Source organism: Poecilia latipinna, unplaced genomic scaffold (assembly GCF_001443285.1).
Source record: "Poecilia latipinna isolate Pla-1442-1.1 unplaced genomic scaffold, P_latipinna-1.0 Scaffold358, whole genome shotgun sequence".
Lineage (NCBI taxonomy): Eukaryota > Metazoa > Chordata > Actinopteri > Cyprinodontiformes > Poeciliidae > Poecilia > Poecilia latipinna.
Window position 1 is genome coordinate 109,506 of NW_015112974.1, and position 19,081 is coordinate 128,586.

The following is a 19,081-nucleotide window of genomic DNA, read 5'->3' on the forward strand; positions in this document are numbered from 1 at the left end:
ATCTTTAACAAGTATGAAGAGAGCAGGATTTGCTGCAGTAAAGTCTAAAAAAAGCCGAACTCCAGCAGGAGGATTGATTTTTATGAGAAGCTATAAGAAGCAGCGCGGACTCTGAATCCCATCTGTCCCTGGGAGGCGATTCGGAGCCGCCGTGACTCACCGGATCGTCCTGTACAGCAGAACCAGCACACTGGCAAATCATTGCTTTTTCAATTACGGATCTGTTCGGCCGCTTCTCATCCAGATAATTAGTCAAATCCACCGACCGGCAGCGTTAAGTAGCTAAAGGGCAAACAGACGTCAGACCAATCTATTTTAGGATTTCTCTGCTCCTCTGGGTGAATCCTGGTGCAGACGACAAAAACATTCTGCCTTCTCAGCACAGAGAAAACATTTTCACATCTTATTAGGGAAATAATCTAATGGAACAAGATTTTTAAAATCAATATTAATGAATCAAAACAAAATCTTACATCTTCCTGAAAAGTTTGAAATTACCTGTAAGCTAGTTTTGTTTTATTTGATGTGTAATTTAAGATATTTATACCAGAAACCAGACAAAAATACTTGGTAAGATTTTGTGTTTTACAGTGCAGATGGACTTTCATCAACACAAAGATGATGAAAATATCTCCACTAAAAGCTTTGAATGTTAGTTGCAACTAAAACTCATCGCTAAAGATTTTAACTTTAGCAGTTATACTTTACAATAAAATCTTTTTTTCAAAATAAATTTAATGTCTTGATCTTTTTTCTTTTGGCCCAACAGTTTCTTCATAAAGCCACTGAACTCATCACAAAAATCAACTAAAACATTATAAAAGACACAAACTAACAAATCAAATTCAAATAAATACATAACGTAAATATAAAACAATATAAATGCAGAAAATAGAAGTCTTACTATAACAGTTACTGAGGATTTTACTTTTACTGTTGTAGACAAAAACATAAACCATCGTCATTCATGTGGTTATTCTGAAGGAACGATGCTTAAATGAAAACATGAAAAATAATAAATACAAAAGCAACAGACATGAGAAACGATTCCATGTTTCATCTGTTTAAAAAGTATTTGATCTGAACAGCAGAATTAAAGAATTTTGGTTTAAATAATCTAATGAATCCTCTAATGAAGTGATGAAGAGGCGAAGTTTGGAAATGATTTTCCAGCGTCGTTTTGGCGCCCCCTCCAGCGCGGCGCCCTGCGGGCCGCAGGGTTCTGTGGGTTTGGTCAAGTTCTGATTTCAACCTTCTGAGGATTTTCTGCTGTTTCTCCCTAAACGGACCAACAGTCTGGTTTCTGTTTAATTATCTCCATTATGTCAGGAATTTGCTGAAATTTGGTGAAATATAGAAATTCCTACAGATGTTTACACGAGAGCGCGCACACACGCACGTCACTATGCGTAGCAAGTCCTCGGGAGCGCGCATCCACACACATGTCTCTGCTGACACGCGTTTTTCTCAAGAGGAGGAGAACCGCAGCGATCAAGGTGTGAGTCGCGTTCCCGCGCGGGTGCACGCACCTGTGAGTGTGCGCGCACGTCACGTCGGCGCCGGTGCTGATGAAGCTGGCTGGTTCTCCCCTCCTCATCTTCAGTTTCAGTATCGAGCTCCTTCACGCAGCATCTCCGCTCCGCTTCCTCCGGTCTCCGCCCTCCTCTCCCTCCTCTTCCTCCGCGGTTCCGCTGCCGGTGGATGGAGGCTGGCAGCCCGGAGGCGCGCACCATGCTCGGACTCGGCCGCTGGTAGGGCTCGGTGTTTGTTTCTGTGGGCTGGGAGGCTGGATGGGATGTTTCTGGGTTGGTTCCTTCACATCAGCTGTTGGACTCACCGTCTGGTTGGTATTGATGTTTCCAGACGTGAAGCCGCAGCGGTGAGTTTTTAGAGTTTCCTCGCAGCAGCAGGGCGTGTTTTACGCACAGCTCGGATCTGGTTCCTGTTGGCTGCAGATGCCGATGCTTTCTTCTCCTCCTCTTCCTCTCGTTTCTTCATCATCCCTCTTCCCTCTGTCCTCCAGGCTCACCGCTGAGGACCTCCCCGCTCCCCGGAGACCTCCTCCCGGATTGACCCGCGGCTGAACACCGGGTGCCTGGTCCGGATCATGGCATGCTGCCCTCACCGGCCCTCCAGCACTGATCATGGGGCTCCGGTCCAGGACCGTCGCTAGCGGCTCCGAGGAGCAGAAGAAGACCTCCGGCGCTCCTCTTCCTCCTTCCGGGGACTTACTGGACCAAAGCGGCGGTGGAGGAGCGGACAAAGATGGGGCCCTGCTGCTTGTGGGCCGGGAGGACTTCAAGCGGGGCGCTCCGGGCATCACCATCGGGCTGCTGGCCAAAACCCCCCTGAGCTACACCCGGCCGGCCAAGAGGAATAACATCCGCAAGAGGAAGATCCAGAACCTGATCTACGACACGCTGGAGAGGCCGAGAGGATGGGCCCTGCTCTACCACGCGTTCGTGTGAGTAAATGCTGCGACATGTGGACCGGACCGGTCCGGGTCCGGGTCGGCTGAGACCCGCTGCTGGAGAGCTGAACATGCAGGTGTTTACTGATCATGTCGCTCATCTGTTGGTGAGAAATGAGGCTGAAGAGGAGCCAGGCGGGTTCTGAGAAACTTCTGACCCAACAAACTACGGAACGGGAGGAGGGCCACTGAAAAAACTTAAAATTAATTCTGACTTTAAACTTTTGAGGTTAAAGTCAGAATTCTGAGAGAAAAGGTATTTTTCTGTTTTCCGGTGGCTCTAATCCACATCCGGTCCCTCCAGGATGTTGCGATGTTTTTCTGTGATTGATGTGATTTTGCTAATCATATCGGAACAGCTGCAGGTCGAATAAAATACATTTCACCAGAAAACTCAGATTCCTAAATGAGCTCAGAAATCTTCTAGAAAAAAACTTGGAAATTTCCAGAGCACAGATAGTTGACATTTTTGGATTTTATTCCATTAACTGGCAAAAGATGTAAAGCAACATCAGATTATTGGTAACAAGTTTAATCTGATCCACTAGCATGGATTAACTAGCCATCATTTATCTAACATTTCCCTCATGCAGCATCTTTTTCTCGCGGTTCGTCTGGAAGTTCGGTTTTTGCCGTTTGGTTGAGCATCACATACGCTCTGCAGAAATGGCAACACTTACGCTTGATGAGTGGATTTGTATTAATAGTTGAGATCCCAACTTCCAGGAGAGACAGAGCTAAACATGACATGAACTGGTTCTGGACCAGTCTGAACTGGGTTAGTGGTGTTTGGAGGCTGGATCTCTGGTTGGACGGATTTTGGTTTTAAAAGTCAGTCAGAGGTTTGAAATGATGATTATGTCAGGAATCAAACTGGGTATTATGGTTTGATTTGAATTTTTGGTTTTCAGATGATTTATGGAGAATTACCAAAGCATTATGGGATTTTCTGCGATCGTTGGACGATCCGCCTGTTTTCAGGTCGGCCATTAAACTTCTGTGTCTGTTTCTCAGAGCTGTTGACCTTTGACCCCTTCAGAGAACTCCTCTCAGTGCTCTGGTCTCCGATGCAGCGTTTTTAACCGTCCGCCTGTCTGCGGTGAGGAGGAGCGTTTATCTGATCTTGTTGTTGTGGCTGATAGAGGAGCGAACTCATCAGACTGAACCCAAACCGACAGGAAGCAACCTGTTTCCTCCGACCTGTTCAGCCCAGTTTCCTCCTTACATCACTGGAATCTGGGCCAGAAAATTAAAAAGGCTTAAATTCAGCTTTGATTTTATCTGTCGGAAACGTTTATTTAATTTTGATCATTTCTCTGTTGCTTCTCTTCGAAGCTGCATCTGGGTTTGTGCTTCAGTTCGTCTCCACTGAGCAGTTTGACGCCACATTAGTCTAATTTAGCTGCTGCTTTGCGTCTTTTTGTATTTTTTTCTTCTCATTCAGGATTTTTACCTTTGTGTTTGATCCAGGGTTGAGGAATCCCTCCGGTTTTCTTGTCATGACTCTTTTTATTTCTGCTCCCTCCACCTGGAGCAGAAACGTGCTGTTTGCATCACGTGCCTCTTGCCGGCAGCAGCCAGTTTTTCCTTCTGCTGATGTCGGGTGGGAGTCCGTATCAAAGTGACCTCATGTGTTGGTTCTGGTGTGAAATCCTCTCGCCTCCACAGGATGCAGCGAAGCGCCACTCCTTTTTCTGTCCCTGTGATTTAATCTGCAGACAAACTCGCCGGCTTTTATGGACAAATCATAAAAATGCATCCAAACATTCACAGTTTTCTGAGCTTATTCATAAAATATGTTTTCTTAATTGCACATGAAGGCGAAAAGACTCAGATGCATGCTGCGTATTTCCTTCTTCTGTCCTACTGGGAGCACTGGGAGCTGTGGTGGTTCAGGTTCAGTCGTCTGGACCGATGCTCACCTGATGTCTGAGGCTTCCTGAGGTTTAATGCAGGACTTTTTCAGTAAAAAGGAAGAAAAATCCTCCTCAGATTTGGCCGTAAAATGTTGTTGATGCTGAAAATGTCCCACTAAACTCTGGCATGTCGGAACATTTCTCTCATTTTACAGCCTCAGATTTGGATGCATTAACATGCAGCTCAGTTCAGTTTCAGTGGAAATTAATTACATTAAGCTAATTACTTTGTAATTAAATGATTGGGTTTTAATCAAACCATATATTGACAAGATAAACAACATTTTGCTGATAAACTGTTGAATGAATAGTTATGTGAGCTCAGTAAAGATATTTACGGGTTTTTTGTCTTATTGAGGTTCTTCATCCTTCAGTTTGAACAAATGTTTTAGAAATGTGGATGCTGATGTTAGCGTTAGCTGCTACATGTTAGCTTTGATATGCTATTTCAGGCTTGAATATTTCGGTGACAGGCTAACTGCTCTTAGCACAATAACAGCCTTTTCCTGCGTCCAGTTAGATCATTTTAGAAACAGAAATTAACCCTCATTGGCTGAGAGAAGTGGCTTCGTCGTCCATTGCTGCTGTTAGCAGATCTTCCTTGTGTTAATGTGAAAATGAACAAAGAAAGTTGGAAAACGCTGAAGGAAACAACACAGAAACTCCACTTCCAGTGGTTCACTTCCTGCTTTTGGAGAGGACTGCGGTCCGCTTGGCGTTCACATATGAATTCAAACCGAAGCAGGGTTCACTTCAATTGCTAGACAATGAGCGGAGTTCCTCCCGTTACCTAGCAACCACATCTGAGCTCCATCTGTTACCTAGCAACCACATCTGAATCCCACCCATTACCTAGCAACCACATCTGAGCTCTATTACATTTGGTCATCTGGTTTTCCTGCTGTCTGCGCTGTACAATGGCTGCTGGAAAAGACTAGTGTTTTGCTGTTGATTTATCATCCAGTTGAGAGTAAATTTGAAAATGTCACTGGGTAAATATGTGTTATTGGAAGACATTATTAAAAATATTGAAACATCATTTATAAAGACTTAAAAAGAAAAACAAAGAGTTCTCGGCCTGGTGGAGGTGAAATCAAGCCTGGTGGCCCGCCAGGCTGATAAAACACTGTGGGAAACCTGGAGGGTCAACAGCCTGAGCCAAACCGACATCATTATCCTCCGACGGTCCAGCCATCAGAACCAGACCAGAACCGATGGGTCCGGACAGAACCTGCAACCCGTCGGTTCTGGACTCCCAGCGGAGAGACGGATGTGGTTAGTCTAAACGGCCACAACCACAGAGTCCATTAGGGATTCTGGACCCGACCCACAGCTGGTAAACATAAACAGAGCTGCCCAGACAGAGACTGGATCAGAACCAGAACCAGGTTAATACCCCAACCTAAAGCTGGGTTTAGGAAACCACGAATCTGTGGGAGAAATGAAACAGAACCGTTTATGAAACAGCCCAGAACATCCGGGTCCGGTTGGGAAACAGAAACAGTTCTAGTGTGTGCGCGTGTGTGTGTGTGTGTGTGTGTGTGTGTGTGTGTGTGTGTGTGTGTGTGTGTGCGTGTGTGTTTGTTTTCTCTTTTTACAGTTAATTTACTGCGATTAATTGCTTACTAAATCACAATAAAGGAAGAGGAATTAAACTTTATAAGAACCAAATCATAATAAAAGACATTTTTGGAAAATCTGCTTTCATCAACAAAAGTCTTCAGTTTTCAATTAAGGGGTTGAAAAAACATTTAATCTGACAACAAAACATTTGATCTGTAACTACATTACTAGTTTTAACTCGGTCAAAGTGAGTTTTTATGCATTCATGCTTAGAAAGCTGTCTACAAATAAACCAGCCTGTTTCTTCCTGCTTATCAGCAGTGAATGATTTCAACAATCTGATGACTGTAGATATGAAAAGTCCCAGTAAATTTAAACAAATGACCCAAAACATGAGTTCTGTTTAACCATCAAATAAAATGGGGACCCATATGAAACGATGTGGAGCTAAAGGTTTTAATCACCAACCTTACAGCTTTCTAAACATGTTGTCAGAGAGAAAAATCTGCTTTTTCTGCAGCTTCAGGATCAAACCTGTCAGGGAAAAGCTTACGATGAGATCAAACTGATTCTGCTGAGTCAGCATCCACTCAGTCAGAATATTAAAGTCGCTCTGAGAAACGAGTGAATCTGTCGCTAACGAGCCGCTCGGCTTCCTGCTCCAGTTTTATCCTGCTGGCGCTGCTCATCACAAAACTCTAAAAACTACAAACATGGCAGAACGTAAACTCAGGAAGACATCAGAGCAGAAGCAGCTGCAAAACCAGTTTTATTTGGAATTTTACATTAAGTTTGCAACGTTAAGATCATTTATTTCCTAATTGTCACATTGTGTAAGTTTATGGTCAGTGGAAATTGGTCAAAGGTTTTTTTTGCTTTAAACATTTTTATCTTTCTTATCAGCAGCATTTCATTTTATTGCACCTGATGGCTATAAAAGTGTCATTAATTTTATCTGACCGGTCTGAACTCTGCCCGGTAACTGCTGATGCGTCTTTTCCTGAGAGAGGAAGCAGCATCCTGGTGAGCTGCGCGGCTCAGATGGTGACTTTCTCCACGTTTCATCCAGAAGACTCTCTGCTGTCAGCCTGGTGCGTCTGGACGTCTGCAGGGGGTCAAAGGTCAGCAGCGATCTGCCACCAAAACTGCTGACGCCCCAGATCTCCAGTTTCCCTTTCACTCCCTCTGCTTTCACACTCACACGCTCGCTCACTCAGCCTCCATCCCGAGCCGGTTCTGCACGCTCTCATCGCTGCGTTGCTATGGAAACCAGTATTTGGGTACCAGAGTGAAGAGTTTGGCTCTGACCTGAAATGAACCTCCTGCAGATCGAAACTGAATCCAGTTGAAGATTTACAGTAAAAAACAAACAAACGTTACGATGAGAATCTGAAACGAACCCGGCAGGAGAAACAGAAACTCATCATTGCTCTCTGATGGGTCCCAACCGGGTTCATTTAACCTGGACTAGAACCTGATCCAGGTTGGAATCGTTTCTAAACATTTTGAACTGTTTTTAATCTGGTTTCAGATTTCTATCTCCCCTACAGTTCATGTCTAACCTTCACTTTTCTAAACTAACAAGCTTCATTACAGCATCATATAAAATCGACTTTTTTTAATCTTTCCATCACGTTATGATGCTGTTCTCTCATCAAAACATCTGGAGAGTTGCTTTGATCTTTTTCATGTGTGTTTGAGAAATCCTTTAATCTCCATGGCAACCATTCAGCTGTGCAAACGCCTGGGTGGACGTAGCCCCGCCTCCAAGGCGAAGCTCCACCTCTGAGCTGCAGTAAAAACGTCATGATGTGATGACTTCCTGGAGGCGGAGCTTCAGAAAGAGCAGGAGTTTTTAAAGACACAAGGTGTTGCATTACCAAGTCAAATTGTTTTTAGATTTCATATGTAGCGTTTTTATAGCAACTCAAGTTAACCTAGTTTCTTAATTTCTTAATTATGCTATAAAATGGCAGTTCATTGTAACCAGTGAACAGTGTGTGCAGCTTAAAGTGTGCATGCTAAAACAAATGCTATAGCGTCAGGCAACTGTTTGAAGCTAACAACAGCATCATCTTGCTAACTCTAAAGTTAGCATTCAGCTAACATTTTAATGAGTCTATATTTAAAAACTCATTAAACATTCCTGTATCCCCCAACATTAATGTTACAATGCTAACTATACATTTAGGATCTTAAGCTAACATCTTAATGCTAAGACAGTGTTAGCATGCTACGGGTAACATTTAAAGCTTTGTACAGACGATCTGAAGATTCACCAGCAGATTCAAGTTGCTAGTCAGATTTAGCTTCATCTTCAAGGGTAACGTTAGAAACCTGCTCAATGTTTGCTGGTATTTGGGTCATATTGTCTTAATTTATCAGACTTTCTGTGCCAAACAAACCAAAGTGTGGAACATTTGCTCTCCCCTCCACCTCCTCGTGTTTCTGTGTCGAGTTTCCTTATCGCAGCTCGTTGAACTGCTTCTCCTCTTTAATCCTCATCCCACTTCCCTCTCAGTTTTTATACGCATGTCATGTTGAAGTGCTGCGTGTGCATCAGAATCTGTGGGTGCTCAGAGTGACTAATGTTTTCTCCTGCTGTCAGAAACGAGCCACTGAAGTGCCCTTGAGCAGCTCATCCTCGATCAGCAGGTAAAAACTGCAACGATGTCGGTTAGTCACACAGATTATTTTATTCTGGTCCAGTAAATCCTGACTGAGTGAATCGTTTGTTTTTCTAGAGAGTGAAATCAGATCTGAATAAAACAAAACTCTTCCGTAAACTCACCTATTCCCGCCCTGTTCCATCCGCTTTAACCCAAATTCAGTCCGTTTGTCTGGAAAGTCCGGTTCGTTTGGGGAGGTGTGAATGTGTAACCGAGCTCTGAAACGAACTCCGACAGTAGAGCTACCGTTGACTGTTTTTACGTTTCCTTTGCAGAATTTGATATTATAAAATAAATGTGCTGAAACACGGGAAATGAAACAAAACGTCTTGTTTTTGATAAAAAGTTTTAGGATGAGGTGGTTCTTGTCCGTATTGAATTTGTTTAATTGGTTTATTTTACCTTTATTTCATCACACGGGTCACTTGATCAACAACCGGATGGTACTACTGGGGGAAACAACAAAGAAGACTACAGGAAGTGGTTGGAGGATGATGTTTTTTAATGACTTATCCTGTGAACAAAACTATTTTCTGTGTTTTTCGACATTAGCAGAATATTGACAAAGTTTCGTTGGGACATTTCAGTCGGCTGTTCTGAAGGAGTCAGGAAGAACCGGGTTGGACTGGTGGAAACGGGTCCAGTTATTCTGACTGCAGCAGGAGGAGGATGATGATGATGATGATGGTGATGATGGTGATGATGACGATGACGATGATGGTGATGATGATGATGATGATGACGATGATGATTTCTCAGCTTCTTCCTCTGTGACTCGGATGGTTTACGGCTGCAGAGATGCATGCTGGGAAGCGGGAGCTGCAGTTTTCAGAGACGTTACTCAGTTGTATTCTTCGTTGACATCAGCGGAGGATTTTATTGAGCCGTTGAGACGTAAAGAAGGGATGAAGAATGGAGCGATGAAGGCAGCGATGCTACAAAACGTCCCGTTGGTCCTCAGGTCTCACAGAGACGCCCTCACACATTTCTCTGCTGGTTTCCAGGACGATATTTGGACGATGGTGTTTTTTATGCTTCAGGTTGTTTCCAGCCTTTCTGTCTGTTTTTACTCGTCTTGGTTTCAGTGTTTCATTATTTCAGCTTTTCTCTGCAGAGCGTTTCCTCGTGTCGGTCTGGAGCTGCTTGGTGTTTATCTGGGATCTTTAGCATGAAGCTCTTTGTGTTTGGATGTTTGTGGTTATTTTTATGAGAGATGGAGTTACTTTGGATATTTTTTTTTACTTTGTTTTGTTTTTTACACACCAATAATAAAATACTCAAAGTTCTGGCAGATTAAGTAAAGTCGTCTTTTCCCCACATGTTTGTTTTGGCTCAGCTTAGTGTTAATGTTTTGCAGAAGCCGAGTCACACTGGGGGTTTTATTGACTTTAATCTAACAGAGACTGTGGAGTAAACATTAGGGTGATGGCAGGGAGGCTTTCCAGCCTTCATCACCAAATGTCTGAATCAGTGGAAACCTGCAGTCACATGAGTTTGGTCACAGTAAAGTTTTTATTGCCATTGACTGAAAATGTAATCATTATTTTTATTATATGCATTTCCAGTCAATCCTCTTTTATTAATTATGTTTGAGACGTCCACTTTACTTCCTGTCAGCAGAAAACTTTACAGTTAATGAAAATAAATTCAAATCTACCAAAGTTCAGAATAATTGTGTCTTTTGCTCCATTTAAAATAACTTTTTGGTCTTTATGTCTCCTAAATCCTGCTATCGTGTTTTTTTTGTTCTGTCCTTCTGGACCTGGAATTGGACCCAGAACAGCTGGAGCTGAGACTTTAGCCGTCAGGAGGAACTCAACATGTTTTAGATGCTTCTGAAAACGTCGACCATGAGATTTATGAAGGTGTAAAATCCAAACCCTGCAGCTTTTTGTTGGATGATTTTGTTTTGGGGCAACCCTGAACTCTGCAGCTTGTGACCCGGATCGATGGTGCAGGTGGACCCAGAGGAGGATGCTCTTACTGGGAGGAGAAACCAGATCCAGGCCAGTAAAGGGAAACCCCCCTCCCTCCAATCCCACTGCAGCTGCTACACCCTCTGTGTGTGTGTGTGTGTGTGTGTGTGTGTGTGTGTGTGTGTGTGTGTGTGTGTGTGTGTGTGTGTGTGTGTGTGTGGTGCAGTGGGGGAACCAGGGAGAACTGAATCTTTACCGTCTGTAATTTCAGTCTGTTGGTGATTTTTCTCGGCTTCCTGCATCATGGAGGGAATATTTCCTGCTTCCTGCAGTTTATTTAGCAATCCATGAAATGTTTTGTTATTTCTGACATTTTGTCTGTTTTTAAATCACTTAACTTTAAGTCACAAAGCAAGAAATTTTTCTATTGAATTTACTTTTGTGAATAAAAAATCTTTGCAAAAGATACAATATAAAAAATAATAAAAAGATTTTCTTGAATAATTGAGAAAACCAAGGACAATATTATCCCAACGTAAAACAAAATCTTCATAAATATATTAATTATACACCAACACACATCTTTTAGCAAAGTCAGAAAAGGTGAACAATAGTTCAGGCTGAGAATCACATGGTGAACATTTTGAGTTAATATCATTCATGAATTTTAGAGGAAAACCTCAGGAAGCTCAACCAGGAGAACTTCCTGTTCCTGATGCTGGAAACGTAGAAACACCCAGCTGATTATTAATCTGCCTTCCTGATTATTAATCTGCCTTCCTGATTATTAATCTGCCTTCCTGATCTGCCTTCCTGATTGGTGCGGCGGACAGCTGCAGCTCTGTGGAAGTGTTCAGTCATTTCACACTCACCACTTATCAGCTGTTGGCTTTTAAAACACCAGAACCAACTCAGGCGGACGGATCCGGATTTATGCACGTAGTGACATGAACATATTTGTTGTTAATAAGTTTCTCTGTTTTATTTTCCGCCTCAGGTTTGGACCTGAATGGAGGTTTTATGGTCAGTTTGAGATGAAACCTTTAGGTTTTGCTCCTGCCATGGTGTCATGCTGGACATTAACCTGATTTGTGTTCGCTTGGTTCTGAGACAGCAGCGGTTCTGTTCGGGTTGGGCGGCCCGGCAGTAAAAATCCAACTGATTACCTCATTAAAGTCAGTCTGAGTCTCTGCAGACGGAGCCAGAAACCGTCTGAACGGTGGCTGAATGTGGACGTCAGTTTGGTCCAATCAGAACGCAGCATGACCCTTCAAGGAAGGAGGGAAGGAAGGAGGGAGGGAAGGATGGAAGGAAGGATGGAGGGAAGCTGCTTGTGGTTGTTTGTGTGGGAGCTTCTGATACAGTCTGTGTGGTAACAATGAATTTGCACTTAATTATCTGGTGCAGCTGTTTTCTCCTGCAGCTCAGCTTGTGTGTGTTGGTGCACATTAGTGGAGTAATTTCCCTGTTATGTTGGGGCGGAGTGTGTGTGTGTGTGTGTGTGGGGGGCGGGGGAGGGTGTTAAACACACAAACCTTTTAATCCTGACAGAACAAAAACAGAATCAAAGCTTCGTCCCTGTTCCTGTTATCTCAGCTGTTTAATGGGCTGAATTTGTGTTTTTGGTGAATATTTATATTCAGGCACTCTTTGGCCACCTTCTGCTGTAAAAGCTTCACTTTAAATGTTTGCATTAACTAAATGCTTTATGGGACCAAACAGGGACGCAATCTGTAGCGTTTTTGTTTTGCCTATTGGATCTTTTAGACGAGTTTCCTGCTGGTCTGTTTCTCCCATAATTTATCCCATTTGCCTCCAGAAACATTTTTATCCTTTAAGTCTGAAATAAATGATGAGCTCAGATTGTGTTTAGAAAGACGTCTGGTTAAAGAAATGCGACAGATTTACGACCTCACAGCAGCAGCTGCTTTATTTCATTCCAGATCATCTAAATACCCAACAGTAAGTAGTCTGGTTCTGGTTCTGGTTCTGGACCTAGACTGTCTTTGTGACTTTCTGTCTAGATGTTACATGTAGTTGGAAAGATAAAAGTTTTGATTTTCTGATGATTTGTGGCTCAAGGATAAAATCAAAGCCGTAAGCGATTCTGTCGAACAAAGTGTGAATCCAAACTGAAGTCCAGTTCACCGTTTGAAGCTTTAGCATGCTAACCCATGCTAACCCAACCCATCAGAACCACTGCAGGTTTCATTCAGTATTAAAGATTAAAGTTCTTCTGCGTCTCTGCTGCCTCTGATCTGGACCCAAGTCCTGGTTCAGGCTCTGCTCTGTGGGTGTTTGCGGCTGCAGCATCGGATTGCAGATCTGTGCTGCAGCTGACAAGCACTTAGCTCCAGTTTGAACTCTGCTCTCATCATTTATTGATGCAGGGTTTTGCACCAGGAACCATTAGTCCTGCCCTTCCTGCACCGCGCCCCGGACCCTCCTGTCATAATGGAGCATCACTTCCAGTCCGCCCGGGGCTCACAGAGCAATAAATACATCAGCGAATCCACATTTATTGAAATTAAAACAAATGAACTGTGGGTCTGTTAGGACCAAACAATCTATCTGTGAAAGTTTCCTTTGCGTTTGGCAGAATCTCCTTTTATTCTGACTTTCAAACGTTTTGGGTTTCCCTCCTCAGCGTTTTTACGGTGGTTTGCTTCTGGCCCATTCCTCTGACAGAACCGGAGGAACTGGGTCGGGTTTAGGCCGCCGGACTCACACACCTCTCCAGCTCTGGAACCGAGATCAGGACTTTGTGACGGAGTCCAGACTTCTGGTCTGTTTAGGGTTATTTTCCTTTAAAAGACCCATTTCTGTCTAAAACACAAGTGGAAGAAATGTTAAGTGTTTTTAACTTGATCCAACAGAACTCTGGACATTTCCTGGATCTCAGGAAACACGTTTCTGTTTGACATCTAATTATACGTGTAGAAAATGAATTTTTATGCAACAGAAAGTCTGAAATCGTCGTCATTGGTCTCGGTTTAAAGTTTGAGCTTCTTGGTGTAAAATCCCTGCCGGTGCATTCAGGTGTTTCTGTAAATCGGTTCTCACTATAAATTGTGATTAAAAACATTTTCATGGCTGCTCTGACTCTGTGCCTCATCACACTTTGACTGATGTCAGTCTTGGCAGCAGTTTAAACATTAGGAGTTTATTAAGGCTGCCAGTAAATCCCCTAATTACTCTCGTTACTTATCAGTTTCCAAAAGAGAATCAGCTGAGTTCAAAGTCCTTTTAACTTTATAGTCCTTTTATATCAGTACAATTTTGAATTTAAAGTAATCTTTCATGTTGCTAACAGTCTTTTTGTTTAACTTCTAAAGGGTCACAGTTTCTAATCTGAATAAGAAAGAGGAATCTGGTCCGGATCCTCCGGTCGGCTCCCAGCTGCGGCTCAGACTGACGTAGCGCTGATAATAAGAGGATCAGCAGATCATCTGCTAACATCCCCGTCAAACTGAAACCAAATCACTGGCAGGGATTCAGACCCGTGTGGTGCCTGAAGGACGGGAGAGGACGCGGCTGGAGTCCGAGACGTTCAGAGAGATGCTGATGCGGCTTTTCTCCTCCTGAAGGCGACAGAAACTTTCACTGCAGCCGTTCATTACGTCTGTTTCTTCCTTCGCTACCTGATCTGGAGAAACATTTCAGCCTGTTGTTTCTGTGAAATAATCATCTCAACAGTTATTTCTACCAAAGTGATTCCAGTGGTGAGCCAGAGGTGGCGCTATAAAGACCCGTCATTTCGTCTCCCTGAAGGTTTCATCCTGTAAACTTTGACCATTTTTCTGGTTCTGAGTTTCTGAGATGGTGGAGCTCAGCTAAACAGCTTCATGTTCTGATCAGGTGGTTTTCCAGCTTCATTGAAGTTTATTTAGTAAATCTGGAAACACATGAACATCAACCAGATGTTGCTACTGCCGTAAACCATGAAGAAGGAGACAGGAAGTGGTAGAAGGATGACGGTGCTGTGTGTTTTTAATGACATGGGACTTTAACTGTGCTTCTTATCTAATGGAACAATGTGATTGTAAAATTATGTTTTATTTTTTCAGCATTAGTGTAATATTGACAAAGTTTTGCTCACATTTGTAATGAAAATGCAGCAGGTGAGAATGTGGCTCTTTACTTTGGCCCAGCAGAAAGATGCTGTTTATTTGTACTGGAACCAGTTTGTGGTCATGAAAGTGAAAAGATGCAGCAGCAGTTTGGCTTTTGGACCAGTGAAGACCTGAAGTTCTGGTTCTTAAAGGGAAAAGGTGGAGTTATCCCGTTTGGACTGGTTTGTCTTCATGAAGTAGCTGAACTTACAGAATTCAGTTAGTTGCCATGATTGGGACAGAAGAACCTCCAGGACTCATTGTCTCTGCAACCTGAAGTCACTGAATGAATATTTGGCAGTTCAAGCGATCCATCAGCCACTGCAAACAGAAATAAAGTGTTACTCAAATGTAGGTAGTTTTACCTTTAATTAAATCCATGAAATATATTAAATCTACTCAGGAACTTGAAAAATATCAAACATTTTCATTTTTATTAAAATAAAGAGTTTCCTTTTGCAGTGCTTTAATTAAAAGCAGAGCCATCAGTGAGGCTGACTCTCCTGGTTCTCCTTCCTCCTCCTGATGGATCCTGATGTTCACTAACATACTGGATGATGGATGAGCAGCTCTGAAAAGATCAGGCCGATAACTCCTCCTGCCTTAAAGGGATTATTTAAGGCTAATTAGATCTGGAAAACATTTGGGGCCTGGAACGTGCAGATGTTTTTCTTAGCCACATAATGGACCCAGCAGAACAACATTAGACACTAAATAAAAACAGGACCACACCCGAACACCAGACCCACTGCAGGATGGGCGACTTGGACAAGTAGACTATAAACATCTAAACAGAAATAAAGACGATTTATTTTCAGTGTTTAGAAATGAGCTAATGCTAAACTAAAACCTTAAATGATTTAAATAGTACGGCAGAGACAGGTTGACCAGTTCTCCATCCTGATTTGTGATTGGCAGATCAAAAACTGAAAAAATATGTTTTTATTTCTATTCATCAAATGTATCTAAAATGTGTGTTGCTGACAGTTGGACAACCAGCGGGAGTTTCTAACTAGTGATTAACCAGAGAGCAGTGATCAGGCTTTAACTGGTTAATACAGATTTCTAGTTTTTTAAGGGGGCTTTCTGGTCCAGATGTTTTTTATTAGGAACATATTTCAAAAACAAAAATTTTTCATTTTGTTTAAAGTTGACAAAAAAAGGACATTCTAAACTGTTTTATATAAAGAAATAAAACTACCCCAAATGTAAATATTTAAAACTCCATTCATTTTATAAGTGTGTGATAACTATTGTTTAGCTCAGTATAAAAATGTATGATTGTGCATCTTAACAAATAGACTAAGTAGTTTCAGGTAACCTCAGCAAATCAAAATATAGTTTTCTTTTGTTGTTATTACTTTTTATTTGTTTATTTTGATTTATTTGTTTATTTTTTGTTTAGTTTTAAAATATGTGTAATATGTTTTTAGCATCCCGATCCACATTTTTTTCCAGTAGATGGCGGTAATGCACATGCAAACGCCATAAAAAAGATGAAGAGGAAGAACCTCAGCCAATCACATTGGTTGCCCCGCCCCCAGTTTGCGTTTTGCCTGCGCTAGTTAGTAGGAGCGTTGCTGTGATGAGAGAAGCTAGCTAACCTCGTAAGTTGCCGAATCAGTTCATGAAACTAGCTTGTATGCTTTGATATTATGATATTAATCGTTGTTTTATACTGAAAGCGTGACGTAAACCTTGTGAGGAGTCTCTGTATTTGATGTAACAGCCAGTCGACTGACAATAGTTTCCCTACCTAGTCAGTTTTATTGGCGAGTTCACATCGACCTCGCGAACCCGTTAGCAGCTATGCTAGTTTAGACTATTGTAAACTCTATTGAGCTATGCTAAAACTGTTAGCATGTTGACTCCGTGAATTACAGAGCAAAATGGAATGGGGAAAATCTATAAATACTCAGACTATGTTGCTAAAAGTGTTTTTGCACTATTCTTTGTTTTACATATTGGTAGTCATGTATTGTGTTTTATTACCTTTAACTGTTTTTTCTGTATTATCTGGATGATACTAATTCATCTTGGTAAAATTTAATTTGAATAAATTATACAACAGAAGTGAAATATGAGTAAAGTGACGTTTCAGCCTTATTTCAAGGCTGTTATGATTTTACGTAAAGCATGAGTGTAACGTAGTTTTGACCTTATCCATAGGTCAGTTTTTTGATATTATTGAGATCTGGAGGACCAGAGATCTGAGAAATGAGACTGGATCCACCAGGTTGAAGACTTTAGATGCTCCATTCATGGATGGCGACCCGTTGGCCATTTGAACAGAACCTGTTGTCCACAGTGTGGTAGGACAAACTGCTCTGCATTCACAGATCACTGGGAGGGAATTTACCAACCTTACACTTACAGACTAGCTTATAACAAGACACCTAAAGATCAGGGCCAAACTTTTATTTTGGGTAAACAGGGTGCACACATTTCTTTTGTGTCTTTTGAAAACAACATATATCTAATACTGTGTGTTTTGTTGTAGTTATTTATTCTCCAGGCCCCTGGCTTTCCTAAGATTTTCTGAACTGGCCTCAAGCAAATGTAATATTTCCAGTAGTTAGCACTTCCTCTTCTTCATGTTACCTGTTACTAAGTGATGTTACTGATTACATAATGCCATATTTGCCAGTCAGGCTGAGTCTCATGGCAGCAAAATCTCACACTACCACAAATCAGATTGTCAAAATGCTAAAGATCGTTTACATCACAAATTTTTCCATAGCCTGCAGTCCTAATTTTTATGTCTACCATGATATTAAGCTCCACAACATTTATAATGGAGCTTTTTAACATTTTGGAGCAGTTGCATTTATAAAAACCTGATTTGTTCTCCCACAGTTTGATGATTGTGATTAGTTGTCCAGTCCTCTTTTAGTCCCACTAAATGGACTGACACTCAGAAATTAGCACTCTTTCATGCATCAGTATGCAGATTGGTGGGTAATTTGGCTTCAGCTGCTGCGGCAAAAGGCAGATTGATATGTTCCAGGAGGGAAACAGGAATCAAACCCACAACTGTTAGACATTCTGCCCCCTAACAGAAGGCTAATGAAACCCAGCGTGACCTTCTCCTAGCAGGGAAAAGGTGCTGGAGGTTTGCTCCAGGACAGAGAAGAGAGACCTCCCTCCTTTCAACCTGACAGACCTGCAGACTCTGTGTTCGTAGTGGTGTGAAGATTCAGAGCCGCCTGACATTTTCCAGCCGTCCCTGGCTTCTGAATTATTGATCACAGGCTTCACATCTCTGTCTGTGTTTGTCCTCCTCAAACGCTCCATCGGTTGTCCACCCAGCTGCTGCTGCTGCCTGCCAATCAGCCTCCGCTCTGGTTTTATATGAACGTACAAGTCCAGGTGCAGAGAACTGCTCTGCTTTCATCCATATATATCAGATAAATGTAAGGGTGAGGCAGCAATGCATCTGTGAGACCTACTTCTCTTTTGTTGCTGTTCTTCAGGACCGGTGTTTGAACTATTTTCTCAGGGATGCGGTCGACTCTCTGCTCTTTTATCAGCCTCTTGTTGCCATGCTCTCAGCTCCCCGCCACCAGCTGTCGGTTATTTCTGCTTCTATGTTCCTTTCTCGTCTCCCGCCAGCCTTTTATTTCTGCCTCTCGCCCCACTTTTTTTGTCTTTCCTCTTCCAAAGCCGCCAACTCACACACATCTACTGCTGGCAGCCTTTTTTACATCCTTTTTCTGTATTTTTTGGATTAGCTGGAACATGCTTGGCAGAGTTTGGTTTCACCGTATTAACTAGCAAAGAAAAAGCTTTATGGCTTTAGTTTATGATTGCATTGGCATGAAGGTGATTCCAGGCAAAGCGATGGACCCAAGCAGATGTTTTCTGATATGAAGGAGTATTTGAACACCTTTGCTGTCTGTTTTTGGTTTAGTTGCTGTTCATCTTTATCATTAATACATGAAATATAGCAACTTTTCTTAAAAGCCCTTTTACCAAGAATGAGTTCAATCTGTTAATTGTTTTGACCAAATTTATTGTCTAACATGCAGAAAGTGGAAGAGTCAACATCTTAGTTACACTGAACGGCTCAGTTCAGGCCTGTAGTCCACTTGGAAGTCCGACTGTTACATCAGTACCACTGTTGCTTACATGGACTGTGGAAAGGTGATCCCAGTGGGAATATTCATGCAGAAGAAGAGTGGGAACCAATTGGGATGGGAGGCAGCTGCACTGAGGTCAAGGTCACGGCCAGAATGATTCCCATTAGTTTGACTTGCGTTTTTGCTTCAGTTTCTTGGGATCCCAGAGGAGAATGAAGATCAACCCAGCAGAAAAGGAAAAACTGTTTTTTCCTTTAGATTTTGTTCCAAATATCAAACAGGTCCAATGGTGGTTCACATACAGCAGAGTTGTGTTTTTTTGTTGATGTTTGGCAATAAGTTTCTTCGGTCGACTC

The 19,081-nt window shown here is 42.3% G+C and overlaps 1 protein-coding gene across 1 annotated transcript in view; it reads left to right on the forward strand.

The window, feature by feature from the left end:
- The first annotated feature begins 1,614 nt into the window (after window positions 1-1,614).
- kcnq3 (potassium voltage-gated channel, KQT-like subfamily, member 3) overlaps window positions 1,615-19,081 on the forward strand; it is a 56,206-nt gene continuing 38,739 nt past the window's right edge. Inside the window, exons 1-2 of the mRNA XM_015036145.1 lie at window positions 1,615-1,751; window positions 2,024-2,464. Coding sequence (XP_014891631.1) covers window positions 2,145-2,464 — 320 coding nt within the window. The 5' untranslated portion in view covers window positions 1,615-1,751; window positions 2,024-2,144. The remainder of the gene's footprint in view (window positions 1,752-2,023; window positions 2,465-19,081) is intronic.